Consider the following 27,910-nt stretch of genomic DNA (forward strand, 5'->3'; position numbering starts at 1 on the left):
CATGGGGGTAATTCTCATTCCTGGGCTACCAAACGATTTCAAAGGTAACGTAACCAATCTGGCGAATTTCAATGTGAAAGAACTGAAAAATGTAACATGCTGTATTTGACCCTGTAACTTCCCAAAACACCATAAAACCTGTACATAAGGGGGTACTGTTTTACACGCGAGACATCGCTGAATACAAATATGTGTATTTTATTGCAGTAAAAGCAAACAGTATTATAACATTCACCGTTAGAATGTCACGTAGAACTAAAAATAAATTTTTAATTCTTATTTTCTCCCATTTTTTTATATTTTATTCATATTAAATTATGTTTCATACCTAAATATTTGATGTTAAATGAAAGGCCTGTTTCCCTTGAATAAAATGATATATTATAAATGTGGGTGCACATAATATGAAAGAGGCGATTTACGCCTGAACAGACATATAGCGCAATTTCAAGTTTTTGTTTACATTTTGTTTTTGATCACGTGTACATTTGGCTCAGTCCTTAAGGGGTTAAATAGAAATACTCATAATAACCAATCACAGTCTGCGAATTCTTGATGTTCTACCAAAAGATTGCTCATCATGAAACCCATTTTTGTTTATATGGTGGAGGAATAGCTTTAAGCTAAGCACACTCTCAACCATAAATATCTCATAAAAGAGTAAAAAGTGCATGAGATCCTGCAGACCCCTCCTCCTTTTCGTGCAAGATGAATTTAAGAGATAAGATAAAGTTTAACTTTAAACAAGATAAAGTTTGCATGCATACAGTTAAATTACATTATGATATATCTGTTCTCTACTCAAATAATTCAAGACATCAACAAAGCCTTGCTTATTGCTGTACTACCATATGAGAACATGAACATTTTATTTAACATTTTACATATGTAACCCCTTAAGGACCAAACTTTTGGAATAAAAGGGAATCATGACATGTCACACATGTCATGTGTCCTTTAGGGGTTAAATAAATGAGAATAAATGGAGGCACTGATTAAAATGCAGGCTGCACTAGTGTAGCCATATTAAAGGGATACCCTAAGCTCCAAAACAACAAACCTACTGAAGCATGTTTAATGTATAGCTCATACCTCTGCAGTCTCACTGTTGAATTATCTGCCATTTTAGAGATAAATATGTTTATAAAGCCCTAGCCACACCATACATGGCCGTGACTCACACAGCACACATGGAAATTCATAGTTTCATTTTCATTCAAATGCGGTAGCATAGTGTGTTTACTTTAGAAGTTTTTTATTTCCTGTCCTGTTAATTGAACTTTAATCACACACAGGAGGCTCCTGTAGACCCTAGCAGGCTGTTAGAGGAGCAAGACATTTGTAACGAGTCTATGTAGGTGACATGCAGGTAAGGTATGCCAAGGGCTGCATAAACAAATGAATTAACGCCTACATGGCAGGGAATTGAGCAGTGAGACTGTAGGGGCAAGATCTATATACCAAAAACACGCAGTTAAAAGTTGTTTTGGTGCTTATAGCATCCATTTAACATTAATAACTTCCTGGTTTTAGTATGTGGTAAGTCAGCCTAAAATGTATTTAGTTTGAACCATTAACAAAAGAGCACACAAGTAAACATAATAAACAGTGACATTGTTTGTAAGTAAGGCTTTGGGCAAATTGACACCACATAACTAAGGTCTTCTTGCAAAGCCTCTCAGTATGAAAATATAAAAATATGTAAGGATAAATTAATTTTATATATTATTATTTATTTAATAATAATGTTTGCACATAAACATCCAATGTATAAATCATTTGGATTAGACAATAGCTGAAGATTGGCATCTTTGCATATTTCACATTGGTTCACTGAGCAACTATTATAAAGGAGTTATTATATTGTTGCAGCCTAAATGCATTGCTTTGCAAAATATGTAAGGAGTTTTAAATCAAATTCTGAAATTAGGTGTTATTGTAAGAAGTCATTTTACAGTTATTACTTTTCAATGAAATGTTTTGAAAGCTGAATTGATTCCATCTAATTTGATAGCTATCTATCAATGTATAATGCCCTTAGACTGAAATAATAACAATAAAGATTTTTTTCTGGCATAATCACAAAAACATAATAACAATTGATTTTCTTTGTCCACTTCTGTCCTGTTGTACACAATATTTGCCCATCTCATACTGCCAAACTGCCTTAGTCTTGAATCTCTGGAATCCGCACTCGCTTATTAACTAAACAGTGATTTCAAATCTTAGAGATTGTAATAGTTTTATTTAAAAACACCTCACCTAGGCAAAAAATGATGGGGGTTTAGTTACATTATATGATCATACATTGCATAAGCCTGCCAACTATATCAAAGTACCCCATAAGAGCAAGCATTAGGCTGCTATTAGGATAGGACCTGCCGAATATGGGGTACTTTGACGTAGTTGGCAGGCTTATGCCTAGGTGAGGTTTTTTGAAATAAAACTATTACAATCTCTAAGATTTGAAATCACTGTTTAGTTAATAAGCGAGTATGCTGGATTCTGTATTTTTTATATATATATATATATATATATATATATATATATATATATATATATATATATATATATATATATATACACACACACATACTACTTTTCTCTGTTTCTATTTATGGCCTTGGTGCCCCTAACATATATATATTATATATTGTATTTATTTGTTAAGCAGATCTTACATTTAGATTGTATGTATTTATCAGTGCTTTCTACTTAATTTTATTTTTTATTTTTTTCACATTTGTTTGCCAAGTAAAGTATAAATGTAAAGAGGTGTCTAGCATATAAGAGGAGGCATGTATTATCAAGTCACAAATAGAATTATTAAAAATAGCTTTTGGGTAATAACATCAGGGTCTTCTGTGCCATAGTGTTACCATACAAAAGTTATTACATGTATGAAATGTGTATTGTCACACATTAGTGTGTTGAGATCAACCGACCATAAAATGTTCTAATTTTCAATATAGTCATTTTAATTCTGATATTTAATAACCTGTTATTTCATTGATAATTTACTACAAGTGGCAAACACAAAAAAATAGTATATATTTATTTATATTAAATTATTGGTACAAGCCTCTCGGGATGCCTACCTAACATATTAAACCATGATAATGTCTTACAATGACAATTTGACAATATACCATTTTTAAAAGTAAGATCAGAAATACCATAAAATACGAAAAACAGATCAGCCAGTGGCAGCACAATCATAAACTAAAACATTATCCTATCCCTCTGATAATATTTTTGTCTCAGCATATGTTGAGATTTCTGCAATTTTGCTGCTGTGATTGTTGAATATTTCATTCAACATTGCAATGCCAATTTTCCTTGCTGTTCTTTGCTCCACACCGATTCTGAAAACAATTTCCAGAACACTTAGCCATCAGTACCAACATCAATCACATGGATTCCAGAAAGCCATTGGTAAACCACTAGAAACATAACATCCAATGAACGGATTATTTTATGATATTTAGTTTTGTAATGAAAGAGCACTAAATCCGGTGTAATTAGGATGATAGTGGTATATATATCCACCCGCCCTAGTTATTCACTAAACTGTGAAATGTATTGAATTGCTACATTGCAAAACTAACCCTAAAGATGGCCTGGAAAGATTCTCCTAATTAGATATTTTGTCTTAAAAAAAAAAAAAAACATAGAGCATCATAACAACTTTGTCAGAATGATATTGTTATGGTGTCAGGGGGTCCTTGGTGTCAATTTAACCCCTATATTTTAAATCCAGCTCTGTTTAGCTCTGTCCTTTTGCTTCTTGGAGATTCACAAAACAGGAAGTGTCAGTGTTCCTTTAATTTTGCAATTCTGTTTTTATTTGATTGTTGAATTATTCAAAATATGCCTAATGTTACCTATGACCATCTATATACATTCTCTATTAAAAATCTGCGTGTATCTTCCCTATCTTGCTGCCAGTATAAAATGATTTCATATTAATGAGGAGGACAAAGAGAATATTAAATATTAGGGGAATTATTCTTCTGTGTCATAGATCACCATTCCACTTAGTACATGTAGCCACATTCCCAAAATTAAGCTATAAATTACGGAGTCTGTAAGAGAAAGCCATGCAGTTCCTATACATGTACTGTATATTCCAAGTGAATTTCATTTTTTATTTCGATTGACTATGACTATTTCTCCTTCTTTCAAACCACAAATCAGCATCAGTGTGCCACAATTACCACTGGTAATTTCTGTAGGATTGTGTGTTGGAAAATGTATGCCTTATTCAGTCTTCAAAAATATTAATATGTCAAATAATATGTAACGTAACTGTTTATTAATCCCACAAGAGGAGATTAGGGAATTTCCATTTCAATATTATTCTATTAGAAAAACAAATCATTCAAGTAATCTAAAAGCCATAAATAAATAGCATTGTTTCCAGGGACATTAATTTATCTTGACAGCTTACAAGAGTCTGGTGGGTTCATTTCTTATTAGCAATTATTTTAAACAATCTTGACCTTTTTGATTTTTGATCCAGAAGAATTGATTACCGTGTTCCATGAAATTCGAATCATAGAAAACCTATAGTGATTTTGCTTGAACAATGTATTCATAGCTTTATTTTGTATTTTTGTCCATTTTAATGTAGCTGTCACACTTGTAAAATTGCTCCATACATTGTTCTCAATTTATTCACATTTCTATAATTTATAGGTGCATCCAAACCAAGGATGTCAAACATAGTTTTAAGTGCATTAGAAACATGGAAACAAGGTTTCTATACAATGAGTGGATTTTTCATTTTTTTTTTTTATCAGCATAATGTATTCTCACCCTTTAGCTGGCAGAGAGACCAAGGAATTTTGCTTTTCCTGTCCCCTAGAGCTTACCTTAGAGACATGAGAATTAAGCATTCACTTACTTACCTCTCTCCCTCTGATGCCTCATGCTTTACAGAGCTGTGCAATTCACAAAGCTTGGTTGTGCTTGATATTTCCCTGCCCCCTCACCCTAAATGGTTCAGAAACCCAAAGCAAGGGAACAGCGACAAGGGTCACTGATTTGCGACAGCTTCTACTTGATTCAATGAAACAAAAAATCAGTGCCATTCTGCAACATTTGCATTGTCTGATTGCAACAGGGGACATAGCTTTCTTGCTTAAAGTTTATAAAAAATAAGTAAATAAATCATAGTAAGGAGTTAGGATTAACTATTAGAGAACCTTCGGCACTGCAAATGTGGTGGAATCTCCTGTATTGCTCTGCCAATATAAATGCTGTAAGAGTATTATGGGAGATGTAGTCCACCCATCTGGAGTGTATAGGTCATAAATTAAATAATTAGGTATGCATCAGAAATATTCAATTCAAGTTTAAAAGCTGGGTTTACACAGAGAATGTGGCATTTGGACCCAAACTACTTAATGCAGAGCAGGTAACCGATTACAAAAATGAAGTGGTAGATTTATGAGCATGCTGCCCCTGATTAAAATAAAGTTCTAGTTAAAACCTGTTTTCAATAGTGTTCCTCCTTTTAGGGTGCTCTGTGTGCCAGCATTTGACTCTAACACTTGCATAAAAGATGACTAGAACTTATCGAAATGAACAGCTCAACAACACGCAGCAACCATTTTCTGCATGCCTGCACAGATCTGATTAGACATTTCGATGCTGCATGACAGAGGCAGGGGCCATCTTCAACACATTGTCACACTGGTAATAGTCACATCTTCTCAACATTCCATTTAGAATACCTTTTAAATGTATCATTGCCATCATGATTGCATATGTATATGGTGTTCCCATGTTTTCATTGAAATGCTTCAATAATGGAATTTGCGTAATCTTAATGCGTAATATATAACTAACATGTTATCTTTAAGTAAGGGGCAGAATTTACATACTTACTGTAACCTCAAAGGAATACTTCCAATTTATTCTATCATGCAAACTAAGATTCATCCACTATATTTAAATCAGTTATTTGTTTTCCATTTGGATCAACCTGAGATTGGCTGATTTGTTTCATATTCATGTCTACTTTTCAAATATAAACTTGTTTCCTGTCTGAGCTCGTTTCTATGCCTGTTAGTAAAAAAACAGCTATAAAGTATTGTTAATACCAAAAGCTTGTAGATTGTTTGCAAATAAAAATACTCACTACTCTCCTATCAACCACCAGTCACTGTTTGCTATTTTCCAAATTCAACAGAAACTTGCAATTCCCAATTAATTGCCATAACAACTACGTAATGGCGCTACTCATTGAATGTACACTTCACGTGTGATCTTTTGAGCAATTTGCCCTTTTTCTTACGTATTACATACCAAATTTCACAGGTATTTATTGACAACTTCACATGCCATCCATGCTTATAATTACGTTGTTTAAAACTAATAAAATCTGCTAATTACTAGTCATTACCAGTTTAGTATAGAAATAGCTGGTAATTAACAACATTTTTGATATTGGCAACTGGTCAATAAATGATTGCGACAAGCATGAAAATATATATTTTTAATATTATTGTTAAAAAAGGTACAATAACAGGTTATATAACTGACACTTCCTTCAAGTAGATAAAGGTACAGCGACATTTTCTAAGTTAGTAATATTTGGTAAAGTAGAAAATGTATCAATTCAAAAAGTAGACTTATCTATTGCTTGCAGTAATACATAAATAATTTATCATTCGAGAAGAAAACTACTACTCACTTAAAATAAGTCCAATGCATTAACATACTCTAGAACGAAGAAAAAAATAAGCCAGCAATTTGGAAAATGCATCTCAACTATAAAGGGCTACATATTTTTTTTTTTTATATCAGGCTTCTTTATTTTCTCCTAATGCATGACAGATTATTCTGTCATGTCTGTCCTTGCCTAAAGAGTCCACAATAGAGTAATTTCATCATGAACATTTTTACCAATGGGACTGTTTTCCTACTGGATGCTTAGCAACCCCAGGTATTACTCACTATCTGGGGCTCCTTCTGTCAGCTGTTGCCACAGTTAGTGGTCGCATACTAACGGATGAGCTGTGTACTGTGAGCATTACTGACATCACCTGGAATTCTCTCTGAGAGAGGGAAACCTGGGGTCTGAGAAGATTGGGTATCCTTACAAGTTCACTGCAATGTGGTCACCCACTGTAAAGGTTGATCAATGTTGGGCTATGCATACTGCCCAGTGCTGATCACTCTGTGTGATTACCCTGTTAGGAGTTATGTGCCTCTTTTTAAGACTGGGGAGCTACTGATTGGTTTAGAGCGTCAGCTGACAGCTCTAACCCAGCCAGCATAGGATCTGAATTTGTTGAGGACAGGGAGGACCAGATCATGAGAGAAAAAAAGATTTCCTACCACTGCTTTATCGACAGCAACCATTGCTTGTCTAGTACGCACATACATTTTAGGTGGCAGTAACTGGAACGTTAGCAATTTTATATAATTCTATTCCAATTATACTCTATTCCAAATCTCTATTAAAAAAAAAAAAAAGTATTTCAATACAGGGTAGAGAGGCCCACTGCTTTGGACTGAATGGAATTTTCTATTTAAATTTGTTGGAGATAGTCATTACCCATGTGCTGTGTGGCCTCACCCACTCTATTTGCGGCAGTTGCCCAATGGTCATCTTATGTTAATAGGGAGTCAAAAAAGTAAACTTAATTCAAAGTCTGAGAGAATCCACCCATTTTTTTGCTCTTGATGTCCACTACAAATAAGATGACTATAATATTATTTCAATAAGAACCCTCCATAAAAATCAACCAAGTAGTGGGTGGCAACACTTACAGATTAACTGAAACATATGGAATATAAGGTTTTGAGAATAGCAAAAATACTTGGTCTACAGATTAAATATATCGACTACATTAAAATATATATTTTTGTACTATATGTTTATTGTCTTACCTAGAAATGTAGCATTACATTATTAAATTAAAACAGTGTCATACTTATTTAAGATTTACAGTAATATAAATGCAATTGTACATGCATTGTTGTTTAATATGGGCTACAGACTAATGCAAGGTAAAAACTAAAGGTCTGGCAATTGTTTACAAAGAAACTAAGTGAATCAAATTAAAGAAAATGATTTGCTGATATATTTACTTAACACAAAGGTAAAGAGGAATAAATCCAGTATCTGCAAAACGTGTTGGCATTTTAAATTGACAGCTTTGAATTGTACAAGGACTTATACAAGATAACTCAATTTTCACTCAAAGACAATAAATGTTGCATTCTGTACCCATAAAGCAGTCACTTGCCATGTGCACGCTCTGAACATAAATGAGAGACCGTGACATGTTGTTCGGTAAATGGACAGAAGGTCACTGATGCTGAGTGCTGTCTGCCTGTTTTGTTATGTTCCGCTTGAAATATGTAACATTCTATTCAGCTACTCTTTTGTTAGCTATTTATTTTAGCTCTTTCCACTTTTGTAATACTTCGTTCTTTAACAGATATATTTTATTTATAATGAGCAATGATTTACAGACTCTTTTTAAATTATGTCATTATTCATGGAACAAATTTGTTTAACATATAACACTGTACTTATATACTTGCAAAACTATATAGCTCTATGTTCTAAAAATTTAAGAGCCCGTGTGCAGTTGCTAGGAGAGAAGGGTGATGTTGTCACGCCAGGCTAGTGTAGTGAGTCCTAAAATAACCATACAGGATATTCCATATTATTGGTCATTTGAATGGTTGGACTCACTGCTATAACAATAAAATCAGAACAGTAAGACTTGCAAGTAGGTAGATGGAAGGAAGGACATGAACAGAAGTGCGTGTACAGTTATACATTTTTGCTTTGCTTGAATTGTTCAATATTAACAAATTCACAATGTCATTGTCAATTCCTGGTGAGGTATGAATTGGCAGGAATTTAGAGTGAATTCAAAATAAATTTCTAATTATAGGCTGTATTGTAAAAATTCTCTGAATTAGCTATTCTAAAAGTGAATTTTATCTTTAGCCCCTTAAGGACAAATGACATGTGTGACATGTCATGATTCCCTTTTATTCCAGAAGTTTGGTCCTTAAGGGGTTTTAAAGGAACACTATAGGCACTCAGACAATCGTATCTCATTGAAGTGGTCCGGTGCTGTGTCCCTGTTCTTTTAACAATGCAATGTAAAACACTGCAGTTTTTGAGAAACTACGTTTACATAATAGGGTTAAGACTGTCTCTAGTGGTTGTATACCAGTTTCACAGAGTTTGACTCGGTGAAACAACGCTGTACATTCTCACTCTTTGCATGTACACATTCAGGGTTTTGAAAATTCCTAAAAGAAAGCATTGAGGCAATTCTTTCCTATTAGGAATGCATGGAAGGAGATGCCCGACCCAGCGCCAAGGAATCAGGTAAGTGAAAAAAGGTGTTTTTTTTAACCCTTTATTTGCTATTGGGGAGGCACAAGGGGGGAGGGAGGAGATGGAACACCGTTTTTATTCCTATCATTTTCATTTAATTCACTTTGAATTCTGAACAATTCCCACTTCAGAGGATAAACATGTTGTTTTGCCTAGAATAACTTGCAAAATATAAAGCTTGTTGAACTGGTGAGTTTAGTTGAATTTTGTTGCATGGCAAGACAGATCGGTTCTATGGAATAATTTTTAGTAATATATTTTACATAATGTTATGGTTTTTTTTGCAGTACACTGATTGGAGCCTTTTTTCCAGCATTTGGGTTCAGATCAACTGAGAAAAAGTAACCCATAGAGGGAAAAACAGGAGAAACAGTAAATTAAATATTAATATAAATATGAAATATTTAAATATAGATTTTTTTTTTACTGATCCTTCTGCTTCACCCAGTTTTTCACATCTCACTTGATCTGTTAATAAAGTCGAAAAACTCAATTGAATTATTAAATAGTATGGAAAGTATGACTAAATATGCACCTTTTCTTAAATGGGAAAAAGATCTGAATAGTTCCTTCTCACAGGAGGAATGGATTACTGGAATAGTTCTCATCACACGCAATATTAATTGCATAACACTCAAATTAAATACATTATAAGCTAATGTACCATTGGTATGTGGTTCCCCAGTGCATGCATAGAATTTCTAAATCAAATTAAAATCTTTGTTGGAGATGTCTATCAGATATAGGTAATATTTATCATATTTGGTGGGACTGCATACTGCGGAACGTATTAAAAACAAACCTGTGTAATCTACTCAAAAATTTGTTCCCAAATATTCATACTATTTCTCCACAAATGTTTGTTTAATATTGATCTTCCTATTGGTAACAAAATATTCTAATGGCCACTAAGATCTGTGTAGCAAGACAATGGAAAAAAACAGAACCACTGAACTGGTTGGAAGTACAAAATCAATTAGAATTTCAATGTAAGATGGAATATGGATTCTATGCATTGAAAGAGGAATTAGATAAGTATAGACATATCTGGCATCCCTGGACACAGCATAAGGAATCTCAAAATATAAACTGAATTATCTTGGGACTCCGTCCCCTTAGATTACCCCGCGACATGGTCCTCGTAAACCTGAAGGGAAACATGTTTCTTTTTTTTTCTTTTTTTTTCTCTTTTCTCTTCTTCTGCCTCTCTCTCTTGAATGAATTAAGTATGAAAGGAATGTCCTTGCATCCAGCTAAAATCATCCAGTAGATTTAATAACTAAGGGTCATCAATTTGAATGTAATGATGTTTTTTATTTTATTGTCTATACTGTATAATTATAAATATAACGTGTTTAATGTTTTGTATTTGTAACAGCTTAAATATCTTTTGAAATAAAGAAATATAAATATAAAAACAAATAAAAAATAAAAATAAAGTCGAAAAATATAGTGAGTGTCCACCAAAAATCAATTATACATTTTTTTGGGGCCACAACAAGGCAGAATTCAGATTAGAATATTACACCTTCCCCAACATGTTTGGCATTGTGCAGTTAATTTAGTCCATAAATCCTTTATATTTCATCTCAGAAATCCAAACTCTTGATCGGCCCAAATTTAGATGAATTGCAGTTCAGTCTGAAACAAATATTCAAGTTTATTATTTATGATTTTGCAAGATACCTCAGCACATAGTTTAGTGAACAAACTACACTGTCAGCAATATGAAATGTGCTTACATGTTTGTGTGCTTCTTTGGTAGCTAGAACAAAGACAGTAAATGTGTATTCACGGCTTGGTGTCAAATGTACCCATTTGCAAATGTATTATTAGGTAACACTTTTTTCTATCCGTAGACACACTCTTTTTCTTTTAAATATGAAAAGGTGAACTAGGTTACAAAGTTACTTAATTGGTTCCATAATATTAGGAAAAAAAATATTTCTTAAACAATTAACCCTTACATCATGAAAGCGTTACTCCAAACACAATGAACACTTCAGTGATTTGAAGTGATCATGGAGGTAGGAGTCAGTATGTAAAAAGATAAAAAAAAAAAAAGGGTTGCACCAATAGACAGTATACAAATATTTATAGATCTTTGGAACAAACAAGAAATAAGTAAATGTGATAATCCTCACTAGTAACAGTTTCTTGATAGTAGTCGTTTTAGTCTTTAGTACAGCAAGAACTTTTCTTTGGGTAGGGCAGCTGTCTTTATTTTCTTGTTGACGTATATAGAAAGACAAAAGCAGAAAGAGCAGAAATAGTGTAATATGTCAAATCTAGTTATGTAGTAAAAATATGACGCTATCACACTCACATTTTATAGAGCCTTAGCAAGCTCTAGCGTATATAGCGTGTGGTGGTATAATCCCCACTTATGAGATGTATTGGAGGCGTCCATTTGGTTCATTATGACCGGAATCCAGGGAGAAATAGATAAGGCGACAGTGCTCACAATAAAACAAGTGATGTGGCTAGGGCTGCATAAACAGAAAACAAATTGATTTAACTACTAAATGGCAGAAAATTGACCAGTGAAACTTTAGAGGCATGATCTATACCCCAAAAGCTTTATTAAACTAAATTTGTTTTGGTGACTATAGTGTCCCTTTAAGTGGAAAATACAACCTGGAAAACAGCATTCAACACTTAAAATGACCATTACAAATACCTAGTGGTGCCCTTCAGTATTTGGGTATTACTTGTAATCTTTTGCAATTATTTACCTGAAAGATATCCTAGGTAATTTCTCTGACATGGAGTCTCATCACAAACTTGTCCGAACCACTTACAGGTACTTTACTCTTAAGGGTTATACTGCAAATTTTAGAAATGTCTGTTTGATTTGAATAAGGTACAGTTTCTGGGCTACATCATTTCTGGGGATGGTTTTCAAATTTCAAAAGGGCTGCATAAACAGAAACAAAAGTAACTTAACTTCTGATTGAGGTAGTGAATTGAGCAGTGAAACTTCAGAAGCATGATTTATACACCAAAACTGATACACTAAGCTAAAGTGGTTTTAGCGACTATAGCGTCCCTTTAAGTTTTAGGTCTGTCTAATAGCATATGTATGAATTTAATGCCCTTTGTCTGCTTACTATTAGGTATATATCCATTTCAAGTTAATGCCAATTGTCATAATTTGTACATTACACATGGAGGAATCTTGTATTGTGAAATAGCACTGTTTTGTTTGGAAGCAGCATGACGTTCTGATATGTAGCCTTCTGCCTTACTGTTTTTGCATGGGTTATGTAGCTTGGCATACACAGAGTCTTAACAGATTGCATTTTAATAGCCTGACAGCCATGGGGCTTTAGTGCTTTGAATTAATTATTTGAACATGACTTATACCAAAGGACAAAGTAGATTTACTTAAACATTTATTCACCAACAGTACAAGTAAAATCTGAAGCCAAACTCAAGTGATGTGATTTTTTTTTTTCCTGGTGGAGGATTGAACGAGGTAAGAAGAAATAATGCCATCGGTCATTTTCTGACCTGTTTGATCACTTAGCTTGTTGTTTTGGAAGTTTGTAAGTTCAGTAAAATGTATTCAGGTGACCTTTCTAGCACTTTATTTCTCAGCTACTTCATCATAAAGTAATCCTTCTCATTTCACAACAGCTGGGAACTGTGAAAACCCTTTGTAAATAAACTAATAAAACATATAATGATTACATTGAAAGGCATATTACAAAGTTAACACTTATATAACATATATATATATATAAAACAAATCAGTTAGACAGAGGAAGATGTATAAAAAAGAGAGAATCAAACAGCAATGATTAGCATTTTCTTATAATAATAAATATAATAACTAAAAATAACAATAATAAACATATAAAATAATAATAAAATGTACCATCATGGTGCACACAAGTGAACATTAATTTAGGGACACAAGTTCATTTTTGCATTGTCCTAACAGAATTGGTAGCAAATATGTAGAGTTTGTATTAATATAAATATATTGTTCTCCATCACTCGTCAATCAATTCTCAGCTTATTCTTCTATGCCAAGAAATGAGTGACCGGGAGAACCTTCTTCTGTCAATTCTCCTTTTTTGTCTGACATCACTTTTCTAAAGACATTTTGATATTAAGCGACAGATGTTGGCAATGAAGCCAGGGTTCCAGCATCATGAGGAAGCCTTGTCCTGCTTGAGGAATTGTACTCATGCAGAGTCATTTATGTAAGAGGTGGTGTAGGAGGTAATGAGGTGATATAAGCTTTAAATTTTCCTACTCTGCATTTGTTAACCTGAGCCCATGCCCCATGTTCTTGCTATTCACCTAGTTAATCCAATGGCAAAATAGGTTGTACCAATTTTCCCCCTAAGTGCATATTTGCGATTCCCAGAAATATTTCTAAACCTGGCTCTCTCATTTCTTCTATTCAAGCAATCTTTCTTTCAACACATCTCCACTGACATTTCCAGCAGCTCTTATGTATGAATGCTCTTCTTATGGAGATTAGTCCTCTGAACAAGACCAAAAGTGGATTTTAAAGAAAACATCAAAGGAGTATGCAAGGGGCTGTAGAACCTCGGAAAGTGAATTAGAACCTAGAAATTGTCTGATATAGCTTAGCCACTTCCCGGTTAATGAGAATGTCAGTTCTGCAATTCATTTTAGGTAGCAAACAGAATTAAGTGAAGTAGTTTGTTTTTTAATGAAATCATATTTTACTATAAAGTAAACTATGTATTGCTTTGGTATACATGAATAGTCAAATGTCCAATTTAAATAGCAGTGTTATTATTATGCTGCATGTTTTATTTTATGTTTAACATGTTATATATATATATATATATACACACACACACACACATAAAAACATAAATGTATGGTTGGACAAATGAACAAAAATGTTAGCAATATGTGCATAATTCATCTTTTAAACACTACAAGACATATATGAGTAATTAATAGACATCATGTACAGTGCTGTAATTATAACTTTTGTACTTTGCTTAATATCATTCATCAACTTAAGCAGTTTCAATGTGAATACTTTGGCAGCAGTTAAAGGAAGAGTTGGCGGACGTAACTTCACAAAGCATTGGGGAATTTTTGTGTTGATGATACTCTGATGCCAAAGAGAAATGTTAACATCAATATTTACCAATAATGAAACAAGTTTCTTACTAAACATAAAACTTATAAAACAAGAATGCAGATGTATTCTCTAGTTATATACATCTAATGACAATTTTGCCACCTTCAAAATACCTTAAAGTAGCTTTTTTTTCACCATACATAAATCTAATATATATTATCATCTTACTTTTCCTTAGCTTGGCAATGGCAAACCTATGGCAAACATGGCCCAAATGGCACACAGGGACCTCTCTGCTGCCTCTGCAAGCCATAGTTCACCACATCATGGGTACCGCAGTGTGCCTACTTAACACTACTGAAGTGTCTGCAGCTTTGATTGGCAGCTTCTAGTGACTACAATATGACCCATCACGGGAGCCTGCCCAACTAAAGGCTAGCAACCATTCACGTTGTGTCCTCTAGGGAGGAGAGCTGTCAGCATCACTGTGCTCAGCATCATCTCTGTCCTGCTTGACTTTCTATGTTAGTACATTGGAAGCAGTATAGTGCTCATATGGTGTTATATGTTTGGGCCAAACCATGTGTGCATATACTTAAATACACCTCCAGGTTCATTGAATAATAATAAGATAAGGTTTGGTGCGAAGCAAATTGTAGAATATATATTTAAAGGGATTTGCAAAACTCATGGGTTGACAAGATGCCCATCAGTATATTATTATAGTTTAACTGTATGCACCTCTGTAAACATGTTGTTTTTTTATATAAATTCCTTATCTTTTTTTAAAAACTGTATTCAGAAACTGGTTCATAACTAAAATAAGCAGGCAATTATGTGAAGTATTTATATAAATAAAAAAGCCTTTCATTTTCATGTTTAAGTACATAATGGGAACTTTCACATACATATGTTGGTTTCAAGATGCAGTTTTGACACTCAGGCTCAAAAAGGTTCACCATCACTGTCTTGGATCCTCAACAACAGCCTGTGTCAGAGTTACTTGGTTGAAAAAAAAAATAAGAGATTAATTTCCACGTATGCAAGAAGACCCTATCCATACACCTAACTTCATGACATTTGTTATAGAGTTCCCTTATTAAGGATATTTTAAATGTCACAGTCATAAAAAACCCAAGTATTAGAATCAGGAGCAATCGATATTATTATTGACAATATTTAGAAGGACAAGTAGATACAAGGTTGGTGGTTTAACTGATGGTCCTGATGAATATAGAGGGAAATATATGGAGCAGACATAGGGTGAAATCTAAGAACTGGATGAAGTCTGTTTTTGTTCAGGTCAGGGATAGAACTATAGAAGGAAGAATAAGGTCACATGTTAGATTACTCATTATGTAAGCACTGCAAGCCATGTGGATCCCCCGCACACTTCTGTGACTAGGAAAAAGAACAAACAGAGTGATACATGTTGACATACAGTATCAAGGCTGTTACTAGAGAGAACACAAAGAGACATAAACAAAGAAACATGCACAGTAATCTCAAGTACCTATCATTCCACAAACCTATCTAGGTTAGATGTGAAACATATTTGATGCTATGTATATTGATGCTGTACTTCAATTATAGTGTGTGTGATATATATATCTACACTTAAACAAATATATAATAAAAAAACAATAAATTTACATTGATAGACAATTAGGTACCACCCTTTCTTTCTCTAAATCAACAATGTGTCATGGTATATTCATCTTGTAATGTAGCCATCGTATATATTACCATAGGAATCGCTATGAAGGCCTTCTCATTCCAGAAGATGGTAATTTGCTTAGAGGTGCCAAAAGAGTTCCCTCGTTTTAAGATGTTCCTGGTATATAGTATAGTATATATATCAATAGTCACCCCCTTGTCCGAGGAAATCCACCTCCTCAATCACCTGAAAACATTACTGACAGAAATTATGCTTAGCTTCAAGAATATGGCTAGGCATGGGTAGGTCTAAGTTCCTGGTGCGGATAGTAGATCTATATTTAGAAATACAATCTTTGACTTTCTCAGTAGTTTCACCAATGTAATTTTTTGCCACAAGAACATTTAAGTATTTCTACAAGATATAAAGATTCACAAGTTTAAAAATCCCTTTAACATGCTATGTCTTAACTATGTTTGGATGTGTACAATTATTACCTTTAATAACCCTGTTACAGCTGGCACACCACAGACAGGTGTGGACAGTGGAATGTTTCACTTCATATCTGCGTTCCTCTGACTTATTGGCTAGCAACATTTCTATCTTTTTATGATAGGTGATTTGGAGCAAATGTTGAAATTCCTAAATATGGGGTAAACTATCCCTCAATTTCCTAAAGATGTGATACAAACATGCATCATGCATCCAGTAACAATATGTATTGTCTTACAATGTATATTTTCTTAAATATAGGGATAAGTATTATTGAGATATTACTTTAAGTAAGCAATTTTGGTAAATGTAATGCTGCAGTCTATTTTGTTTGTTGAATTTACAGTTGTAAATAGCGACCTGGCTTGTGAGGACCGATGAATTAAAGGACTCCATATATTGTTATTGGCATTATAATAAGATATCAAATTTGTTTTATTTGGTTATTTTGGTCCCTATTGTATATAATACTACAATTACATTGTATTGTTGCATTGCATTTGGTGTTATTGTGCATGTATCTGGGATTCCCCATAATGAAAAAACATACATGAAATCCCTATATGATGTTATTATCCTGATATGTAATGTTTATCTGATTTTATTTGGATTATGTGGTGATTATGTCCTAATATTCTATTATTGCACTGGGTGTAATTTTAGTAAATATATTTTGCGCTTAGTTTATGATGTTTTATTTAATTCTTATTGGTGAATGTGCTGATTGATTCTCTATTGGTAGTTCGGTCTTATGAATAGTTTGTATATAGTGGTGAGCATTCAGTTATCATATTAGGCATTATGTTTCTTTCTGGACTTCTATGTAGGATCTTGATTTTATTCCCTTTTTATATATATATTTAATCTTACAGATATGTGAGGTATATAGTGCTTAGTTCGGACATAGTAGGACTTGCTCATGCGTGAATATTGCGGTCAGCTTGGGAACTGTGGGGATATGCCAACAAGAAAGATGCACTACTGTAGTACCAGATAAGCATGTGCAAAAACGATAATGAGTGTCTATGTATGGAGGAGAGCTTCATGGGGTATGCTCCGTTTGTCCTCTTACTTTTTGCATGGGGATTTAATGTTAGTTGTTAACACAATATATGGGAGGCAGTTAGGTATAGGTATATACCGATACCAGTTGTGATTTGATACTGATGGCCATCAGCTGTGGAGGGGAGATTTAAGCAGACAAATGTATGTACAGATACAGGCACTCTGGAGAAAGGCAGCCAGTGAGGTGACGGAACGATGGAGGTATTGGTGGCTCGTTTTTCTGTATTATAAACATTATTTGTTTGAATAAAGAATTTATAAATTCAAGTTGTAGCTGTTGTGGTGTGCATTTTGATCACTGTCACTTATTGGCATCCCATTTCTTTGATGTAATCTGTGGTATTCATTACCACAGTAGAATCTCCCTTATCAGTAGGTTAATTGTTAGTTCAGTACACCTGCTTAATTCCATGAGGACCATTCTCTCTTGGGAGGTCAAATTGTTATGTGGTAATGAATAGAAATGCTCATTAGAAATCAAAGTATTAAGATTACTGTTTACCGAATAAATGTCCAGGTACATCTCAATTGCACAACTGTGGTTACCTCCTAAAAAGGTACTCTTTTTCTTTTAGTCAATTTTAAGACTATTTGAGTGTAAATGTATTACCTTTCTGTGCAAAGAGAACTTTAAGTCTTACATTTAAAAAAAACAAACAAGTACTTGTCATTATTCATATTGATTGCAGAGATCATCTCATTACCTCTGTTAGTGCTAGTATTCTGTCCAATAAATTCTAGACGGAAGGGCTCTGCAGCAGACATGTATCCAGTACAGAAACAAGGCAAGACTAGAACAGGCACCAAACAAGAAAACAAGACAAAACTAGTAGAACCCAGAACCAGAGAAGGATAGAAAGCTAAACCCAGAACATGTACACAATACATAAGGGAACATTAACTAAACAGGGGCAGAACCAGACAGGATTGTACATGGACTGGGATTACAAAATAAAACAAGACAAGAGAAGATAGGAAAAACAAGAGGAGAAATAACTAAGCACTATATATGAAAATCATGGGGATTTAGTCACACTATATGATCATACATTGCATAAGCCTGCCAACAACGCCAATGTACCCCATATATGGCAGGTCCTACACTGACTAATGTATGCTAAAACAACCAAAGAAGACATATATAGTACTTACCTGCAAGAAAGGGCAGAAGCCTTGAGCAGCTGCCTGAAGGAAACACTGAAACAAAAAGCAATAATGGAAAACAAACGGGTGTGGCAAATAAAACAAACATTTAAATGAACCCAAGAGACTGGGAAATCCAGGGACGGAATATAAGAATGAACCCAGAAATCCCAGCATAAAGAAAACCAGACATAGAATAGAAAACCAAAAAACCAAGAAAAACTAAACAAGAATTGTAAAAAGAGTACTGGATACCAGAAGCCAAGGCCAGACATCTCCACAGAACAGGGCAGGATGTGACAAATCATTGTCAAAGGTGCTTCAATTCAGTACTGAATTAAAAGTCGAATACCTATGTGAAAAATATAATTTAAACAACTGTAACTGAGGCCGAAACATGAGGAAAAAAAAAGTGAAAAAAGGGATTTAAAAACTTTCTGAATACACCATAGGATCCCTGATGTGATGTTTACTGGATTAACTAAATAAGCTGGGGTAGTGGAAAATCTTTTTTTTTTTTGTTTTTTTTGTTTATTTCTTCATAATAAATATACAGAGAACACAAAGAGATATGAACAAGGAAACATGCAGAATATCTAGTACCTACTATTTCACTAATCTGATTGTGATTTATTATAAGGACATCAAAATCACATTTACAAATTACTCCCTCCAGAGCAAATTACCATACCAAATTATTTGTAAAGATGTCTCACAGAAGCAATGGTGGTGACAGATGCAATTAGAACGATTGTATAATAGAAATAAAATGTGATTTTAAGGGGTTTTATTTACTGATGTTAAGGTTTCATGTGTAGGTGACATAGAACCTTCCCACAGCCATATTACAGACAGGACTTGCTTGCTTGGTAAAGTTGCTATTGGTATCAACGTTTGTATGTACTTTGTTTTATATTAATGTATAGAGTAAGTAATGTAAATTAAGCATGATCTGGCTGCTAATTTGGAGACAAGTGGTGTGTATGAGTGTTAATTACTGGAACATGTCTGTCCCATGTCTTGGACGACTGGGTGCTTCAGAGAAGAGTGTTTACATATATTTCATGTGTATAATACAATACTGACTTTAGAGTGACCACAATAATAATATTAATAATAATTTGTGATTTTTCTAGCGCTTTTCTCCCTGTGAGGCTCAAAGCACTTTACCGGTATACAAACATAAAGACATACAAGTTAGGAGTTTCTGAAGGTCAGCTGGGTCTACAGCAGTTCTTTAAAAGTCTGTAAGGATGGTGCCTCTCTGATTGCGCACGGTAAAGAGTTCCAGAAGGTAGAGGCAGCGTGGCTGAATGCTCTGGAACCTGAGTCTGTCTTAATTCTTGGCACTGACAGGAAGGATTTGTTGGCAGAACAAAGTGAACGGGATGGAATGTAGGGTGTTAGGAGCTCTTTCAGGTACTGTGTGCCTTGATTGTTTAAGGCTTTGAAGGATAGAAGGACAATTTTAAAATATGTTTGCCATTTAATTGAAAGCCACTGCAGGGAGAGAACAGGTGTTATGTGGCAGGAGCGAGTTTGATTGGTCAGTAGTCTGGCTGCTGCATTTTTGTGCAGTCTGAAGGCAATGGAGTTCTTTATCTAGGAGGCCCAAGTATAGTACATTGCAGTAATCTAGCTGAGAGGGTACAAATGCATGGATTAATGTTGGCATATCTACCGGTGGAATTAAGTGTTGTATCCTGGCTATGTTTTTCAGATGAAAGTAGGCAGATTTTATTATGAAGGAAATTGCTGTTTAAATTATAGTCCAGAGTCAACCAGCACTCAATGGATTTGTACCTTTGATGACTAATAAGTTCAGAGCCTCCAAGCTCCAGGCCAGTTGGGTGATCATGAGATGTTTTTGTTTCCCGGGGTCTCCTCACCAAGAGTAACTCTGTTTTGTCCGGTTCACTTTAAGTCAACTAGCATTCATCCGTTCTATGAGGTCTGCTAAGCGCTGTTGATGCGGGATGTTGGATCTGTGGTATCTGGAGCAAAGGAGAAGTAAAGTTTTATGTCATCAGCGTAACAATGATTAGGCCAGGGATAGGCAACCTTCGGCACTCCAGATCTTGTGGACTACATCCCCCATAATGCTCTTACACCCATAATGCTGGTTGCCTATGCCTGCCTTAGGCCATGTCACCTAATGATGTCCCCCAGTGGTAGCAAGTAAATTGCGAATAGCATGGGAGACAAGATGGATCCTTGTGGAACTCCACAGGCCAGTTATGTTGGTGCCAATGAGCTTGATCCTGATGTTACTCTCTGTGATCTATCAGTGAGGTAAGATTTAAACCAGTTAAGGACTCTGCCTCCTAGACCACATATGTGCTGCAAGTGCTCTATTAAAATCCTATAGTCAGTGGTGTCAAATGCAGCTGAGAGATCCAAGAGGATAAGGATGGAGTTATCACCTTTGTCTTTCGCCATAAGGAGATAATTTAGCACTCGAACTAGCGCTGTTTCAGTGCTGTGGCGGCATCTGAAAACTAAGTGGAAAGGATCAAAGCTGTTTAAGCTTGATAGATGGGCTTCCACATTCCCTATACACCTGCCTCTGTGAGACTGCCTATCTGTCTGATACACACGCACAGTAGATCAGTGTTTTTTAACAGTAGCACTATGGTGAGTAGCACTCTATTCACCATCTCTCCTTGTCAGTTATGGTTGCTGAAAGAAGCATGATTCAAGTGAATACAAGGCATTACTATGTATTGGTAATAACAACACTGGATTAAATGGAGAAAAATACAACAACTCCCTGCCCCCCCCAAAAAAGCTGCACAATAATTTATATAGATATTGGTGTATGTGTATATATATATATATATATATATATATATATATATATATATATATATATATCTGACTGGCACACAACGGCACACTGAAAAATCTCAAATCAATCTCATTGACACACACACAGACAGGTTCACTAGTTTATTTATTTATAAAATATTTCATAGTGCACATATTTTACTACATACAAGCTTACTAACACAAACAGCTCAATACAGAATGCTCAATACACACAAGCTTGCTATACATCTCACTACAGAAAACGTACTGACATACACACACAATATCACTGCATATAGCTCAATACAGAAAGCTCATTGCTGCACACACAAGTATCTCTCTGCTTTCTGATGACATATACAACTATGTTTCAGCACAGGTAATGAAAAAGTATAGCAACCAGTAAGTAAGAAATATTTTAGAGTGAAGGGGCAGAACCAGGCATAAAATATAGATAATAATCTAGACCAAATGCTATAATTGAAAAGTTGTATTGGTACCTTGAGTGTCCCTTTATGCAACCAACTCCACATTCTGTCTCTTTTTGTGTCTTTCCTGTATTCCATTTTTTTTATCTTTTATTTACATTTCATGCTATCTATCTTTTTTTTCTGTCTTCTTTCCATCGTATCACTGCCTGGCTGATCTTTCTCTCAATCTTTTTTTTTTTATCTTAAAGTGACATTCATAGAGGACAATCGGGGCATGTAGGCGCATGTGTGGCACTCAACATGATCCACCAATCAAAATCTTTTCATAGAGTAACACTGCATGCATTGATTCTATATGAGAAGTCATGATTGCAGTGGCGTACTCTTAACATTTTCAAGGAAACAGGGGGTTTACCTGAGGCACTATAACAACTTCAATAAGGGGAAGTTATAGTGCCTATAGCATTTATTTCAACACTGTTGATTTGAGTATTGCTCCCCCCCCCCCTATTTATCACTTTCTCTCACTAGGTAGTTTATAATTTCTGGCACAATCTTAACTCAGTCACTCTCAATGTCTACCTCTATTTTCTTTTACCAATTCTATCAGTATTGGGATTATATCAGTTTTTTTGTTTTTTGTTTTTCTACTTTATGTACTTCTCTTCTCAGGAGAAGGGGGGTGCATAATGGTGAGCTTTGTATAATGGAAAATATGTCATAATTGGTTCTGGAAATATGGTACATAGCAAGACTGAACCGTGAGATTTCCAAAATAAATGTTTCAGTGTCCTCTATATTTTTGTTTTACTACATTTTACAATAAGGTATAAAGTTATTTTAGGGTTAATGTTGGTTTGGGAACATATGAGTTAATGTTGGTTTATGGTCAGTTTGATCTTAGAATAGCACTGGGAAATGTGTTTCCTGTCTGCCTGAAACTGATGGGAGTTAGATTGCTGGACAGCAGTTGCTATTTTCTGCTGAAACCATTAATTTAAATTTTGTCCCGATAGTGATACAAATAAAGGATACAAATAAATGCACACACAAACACGCACGCATGCACACACACACACACATATAGTGTCAGATTTCATATATATATATATATAGCTCCACAAAGAAAGGCACACGCTGGGCTTTTTGAAGAAAACAATTTATCTTTATTAATAAAACACGGGTTACAGCAAATCGATGTTTCAGTCCATCATAGGACTTTCATCAGGAAGTACTAAAACGTCAATTTGCTGTAACCTGTGTGTTATTAATAAAGATTATTATTATTATTATTATGATATTTATAGAGCGCCGTCAAATTCCGCAGCACTTTGCAATGGGTGGACGAACAGACATGTAGTTGTAACCAGACAAGTTGGACACACAGGAACAGAGGGGTTGAGGGCCCTGCTCAATGAGCTTACATGCTAGAGGGAGTGGGGCAAAATTACACAAAAAGGTAAGGATAGTATTAGACTAGTGACAGTTGCAGAAGAGGAATCAGTTGGGAGCTATTAACAGTTTACGCTTTTATGAAGAAGTGGGGTTTTTTACGATTTTTTGAAGGAGTGGAGACTTGGGAGCATCTAACGGAGGAGGGAAGTGAGTTCCACAGGAACGGTGCAGCCCTCGAGAAATCTTGAAGGCGAGCATCAGAGGTGGGAGTACGGACAGACGATAGACGTCTTCAGCAGATCGTAAGGACCTAGACGGGACATACTTGTGTATAAGGGAGGATAGATAGGTGGGAGCAGCATTATGTAGAGATTTGAAAGCAAGAACCAGAATTTTAAATAATTTTCTTCAAAAAGTCCAACATGTGCCTTTCTTCATGGAGATTTATGTGGATTTGGCTGAAATAGCACCGTGGCACTACAAATGTGAGTGCAGGATCGTGATTATATATATAAAAAATGTTGAAGGCTTGGCACTCTCCTTTAGAGTATTAGCAATATAATAGCCTGGGTGCTATTCGCGTTTAATATATAAAATATGAAATAATCCAGGATGGACTCACAGGTCTTTCAGTGGAACAATGTGATTTAATGTGAAAAAATTACATTCAGCAAAGCAATCAACGTTTCGACCCTATGGTGTCTTTTTCAAGATCTTGAACAAGACCCGAAAGGGTCGAAACGTTGATTGCTTTGCTGAATGTAATTTTTTCACATTAAATCACATCATTCCAGTGAAAGACCTGTGAGTGCATCCTGGATTATTCCATATATATATATATATATATATATATATATATATATATATATATATATATATATATATATATATAAATGCAATGTTAAACAAAAATCTGCACACCAGTCAAGCCATAAGACTTTCTTTTCCCACAGAAATCACAAATCTGCAGTGATGTTACTACCGCAAAGGATTCTGGGTGGGCATTTGCAAATTATTTTAACCCCTTAACGACGAGTGACGGACAAGGTCCGTCACTCAGGGGATTGCCATAATGACCGTTAAAATTAACCCCAGATCGCTGCAATTGCGGCGATTGCGGGGTTAATGGTGCTCCGGTCTGCCTCTGTATTAGAGGCAGACCAGGAGCACCGACTTGCGCTGTCCCAGCACATGTGCCCACTCTGACAGCATGTCAGAGCGAGCACATGTGCTGTGTATACTTACCTTCCGCCTCCCTGCACTTCTGGGTTCACTGTGAAGTGCAGGGAGACGGATCATTCATCAGTGATCCTGCCCCCTGTTAAAAAATAAATAAAGTAAAATTAAAATCCCACCCCCCTTTACCCAGTTTAATAAAAAATTAACCCCTTCCCTGCCAATTGATCACTGACTACAGTGATCAATTGGCAGGGATTACATTTTACTATGATCTGATTTTTTTTTAACCCCTGAGGGTTAATTCTTTTTTTTAACCCTCAGGGGTTAAATTTATTTTATTAATTAATTTAAATATTTTAAAATTATAAATTTAGCTAGCTGGGGAGGGTGGAAGTTAGTGGGGAATTGGGGGATTTAGTGTTAGGCTAACTAGGGGTTAACGTTAAAGAAAGTTTTAAAATAAGCTTTAAAAAGTTAAAAAATTACGTTAAAAAAAGTTTTAATAACGTTTAAGTAAAAAATTAAAAAAAAATAAACCCTTTACCAAGTTCAAAAAAAAATTAATCCCTTCCCTGCCTGTCGATCACTGCCTACAGTGATCAAAATACAGATCACAGTATTATACTGTGATCTAATTTTTTTTAACCCCTGACGATTAACTTTTAGTTATTTTTTAACCCTGAGGGGTTAAATTTATTTAATTAACTAATTTAAATATTGTATAATTAAATATTTTGCTAGCTGGGGTGGGTGGGAGTTATGGGAACATGGTGAATTTACTGTTAGTGCTGCTTACTGCTAGTTAGGTTAACGGTAAGAAAAAAAGCTTAGAAAAATGTTAAATCTGTAAAAAAAAGTTTTACGAAAGTTTAGGAAACTTAAAAAAATTAATAAGCAAAACAAAAGTTTAAAAATAGTTTTAAAAAGTAAAAAAAGTTTTAAAAAGTTAAAAAATACATTTAAAAACGCTCATTACCACTACACCTGGAACAAACAAAAGAAAAAATGATCCCACGCCAAGGTTCAAAATATGCCTTTTGAATTACCCCAGGATGTATTCTTTAATAAATAGTATGTGTTTGTGGAGAAGTTTCAATAACCAACCATCTAAACTACTCCAAATTGGAACATGGACACAGCATAAAACTTCAAAGTTAGAAAAAAACTGAATGACTGCGTCACAAATGTGCCCCTTCAACATCCACATATACCTGGCAAAGGTACATACGGGGGTATTGCTGTACTCAGACATAGCTGAGCAACATATGAAGTATTATACAGTGATAGCACACATAAGGTTTGCAAAATATACTGTGCAAACTCACTTTGTGTGTCAAAAAGGCAGAAAAAACGCTTATTACCACTACACCTGGTACAAGCTAGCGGAAAAATGATCCCACGCTAAGGTTCAAAATATGCCTTTTGAAATACCCTGGGATGTCTTCTTTAAGAAATGGTATGGCTTTATGGGGTATTTGCATTATATAGCCTGGTAAAATACTCTAAAATGGGACATGGGCACAGCGTAAAAATTTTAAGTTTGAAAAAAAATGGAATGGCTGTGTCCCAAATGTGCCCCTCCGATGTCCACATATACCTGGCAAAGGTACATACGGGGGTATTTTTTTACTCAGCAGACATAGCTGAGCAACCTATGAAGTATTATACAGTGGTAGTACACATAAGGTTTGCAAAATATACTGTGCAAACTCACTTTGTGTGTCAAAAAGGCAGAAAAAAACGCTTATTACCACTACACTTGGTACACGCTAGCGGAAAAATGATCCCATGCTATGGTTCAAAATATGCCTTTTGAAATACCCTGGGGTGTCTACTTTAAGAAATGGCAGGCCTTTGTGGGGTAGTTTGAATTTAAAACCTGCGGAGATGCTTGGAAATTGCACATAGGCCCAGTGTCAATATTCAAAGTTCGGTAAAAACTGATATGGCTTGGTCTCCTATATGGCACTGTAGCTTCACGAAATAGTGCCAAAGACATTCATTGGGGGTGTCTTTTTACTCAGAAGACTTAGCTGAGCATAATTTGGGGGTTTTGAACTTAGTGGCACATAGGAAATATACAAAATGCCCAGCAAAAATGCAATCCGTATGTAAAAAAATGCCCAAAATAATTTTTTACCACATAATTTGGCATATATTGGTGGAAAAATGGGGGCATTCTAAGGCACAATATGCACCTTATGAGATACCATGGAGTGTCCACTTTTACAAATGGTAGGCCTTTGTGTTTTTTTTTTTGAACAGTCAAACTACTATAATACCCCAAATGGAAGCATAGGCTCATTAAATCCGTCTCTCAAAATTCTACTGTAAATACTGAAAAGGGAAGGTCTCCTGTATGGCACTGTAGCTTCATGAAATAGTGCCAAAGACATACAATGGGGGTGTCCTTTTATTCAGAAGACTTAGCTGAGCATAATTTGGGGGGTTTAAACTTAGTGGCACATATAAAATATACAAAATGTCCAGAAGAAATGCAATCCGTATGTAAAAAATGCACAAAATTATTTTTTACCAGATAATTTGTCATATATTGGTGAAATAATTGGGGCATGTTAAGGCACAATATGCACCTTATGAGATACCATAGAGTATATATATATATATATGTTACATCAAATTAAAGCCCTTTCTGTCCTTTAAAAAACTGTATATTATACGCGTCGGTGCAATAAATTAGTAAAATGCAAATTGCAGTTGAACGCAAACAGCAAAAAATGCAAAAAATGCCAATGTCATTAAGTGAAAGACAAGCTTCTGAAGCTCTGTCCTTAAGGGGTTAACAAAGAATCACATGTTTGCCTCATTCCATTTTAAACATGGATTCCTTTGAGTGTTTTCTGTATACAACAGCTTTGAAATCTTCAATGCTGTTTATTCCCATGTGATATTCCAAATCAACTGTGCATATAAATCAACGTTTTGGCTCCTTTTAGCTTTTTTCAAGACCTGTATATTTTTCAAGATGTGTATAATCACAATTCTAAGTATATGTAAATGTTACTAAAGCTATAAATGTTTATACCAAAAATAATCAAAAACCAGACTGCATTCATATGATGAATGGTCGTGGATATGTATTTGTGTTTTTTTTTTTTTTCTAGAACCTAAAAGAGGCAGCACACCAGTCATTCTGCAAATATTTCTATTAATCATAGTGACATTTGTGTTCATTTTATGGTGCTGTATAGCGCTGTCATACATTTCCATTATGAAAATTTGATTGATAAGTGATATTTAGTTGACTGACATTGCTTTAAAAACAG

At 34.8% G+C, this 27,910-nt stretch overlaps 1 protein-coding gene across 8 annotated transcripts in view; it reads left to right on the plus strand.

Annotated features, from left to right (window-relative positions):
- LINGO2 (leucine rich repeat and Ig domain containing 2) overlaps positions 1 to 27,910 on the plus strand; it is a 585,167-nt gene that overhangs the window by 534,320 nt on the left and 22,937 nt on the right. Inside the window, exon 1 of one of the 8 annotated variants that reach the window (XM_063455168.1) lies at positions 5,635 to 5,700. The exons of the other annotated variants lie outside the window; for them this stretch is intronic. Within the exon in view, the coding sequence (XP_063311238.1) occupies positions 5,660 to 5,700 (41 nt within the window). The 5' untranslated portion in view covers positions 5,635 to 5,659. Of the gene's footprint in view, positions 1 to 5,634; positions 5,701 to 27,910 lie in introns of those variants that run through there. 8 annotated transcript variants of the gene reach the window in all.

The sequence above is a fragment of the Pelobates fuscus genome, chromosome 5 (genome assembly GCF_036172605.1).
Source record: "Pelobates fuscus isolate aPelFus1 chromosome 5, aPelFus1.pri, whole genome shotgun sequence".
Taxonomy (NCBI): Eukaryota; Metazoa; Chordata; class Amphibia; order Anura; family Pelobatidae; genus Pelobates; species Pelobates fuscus.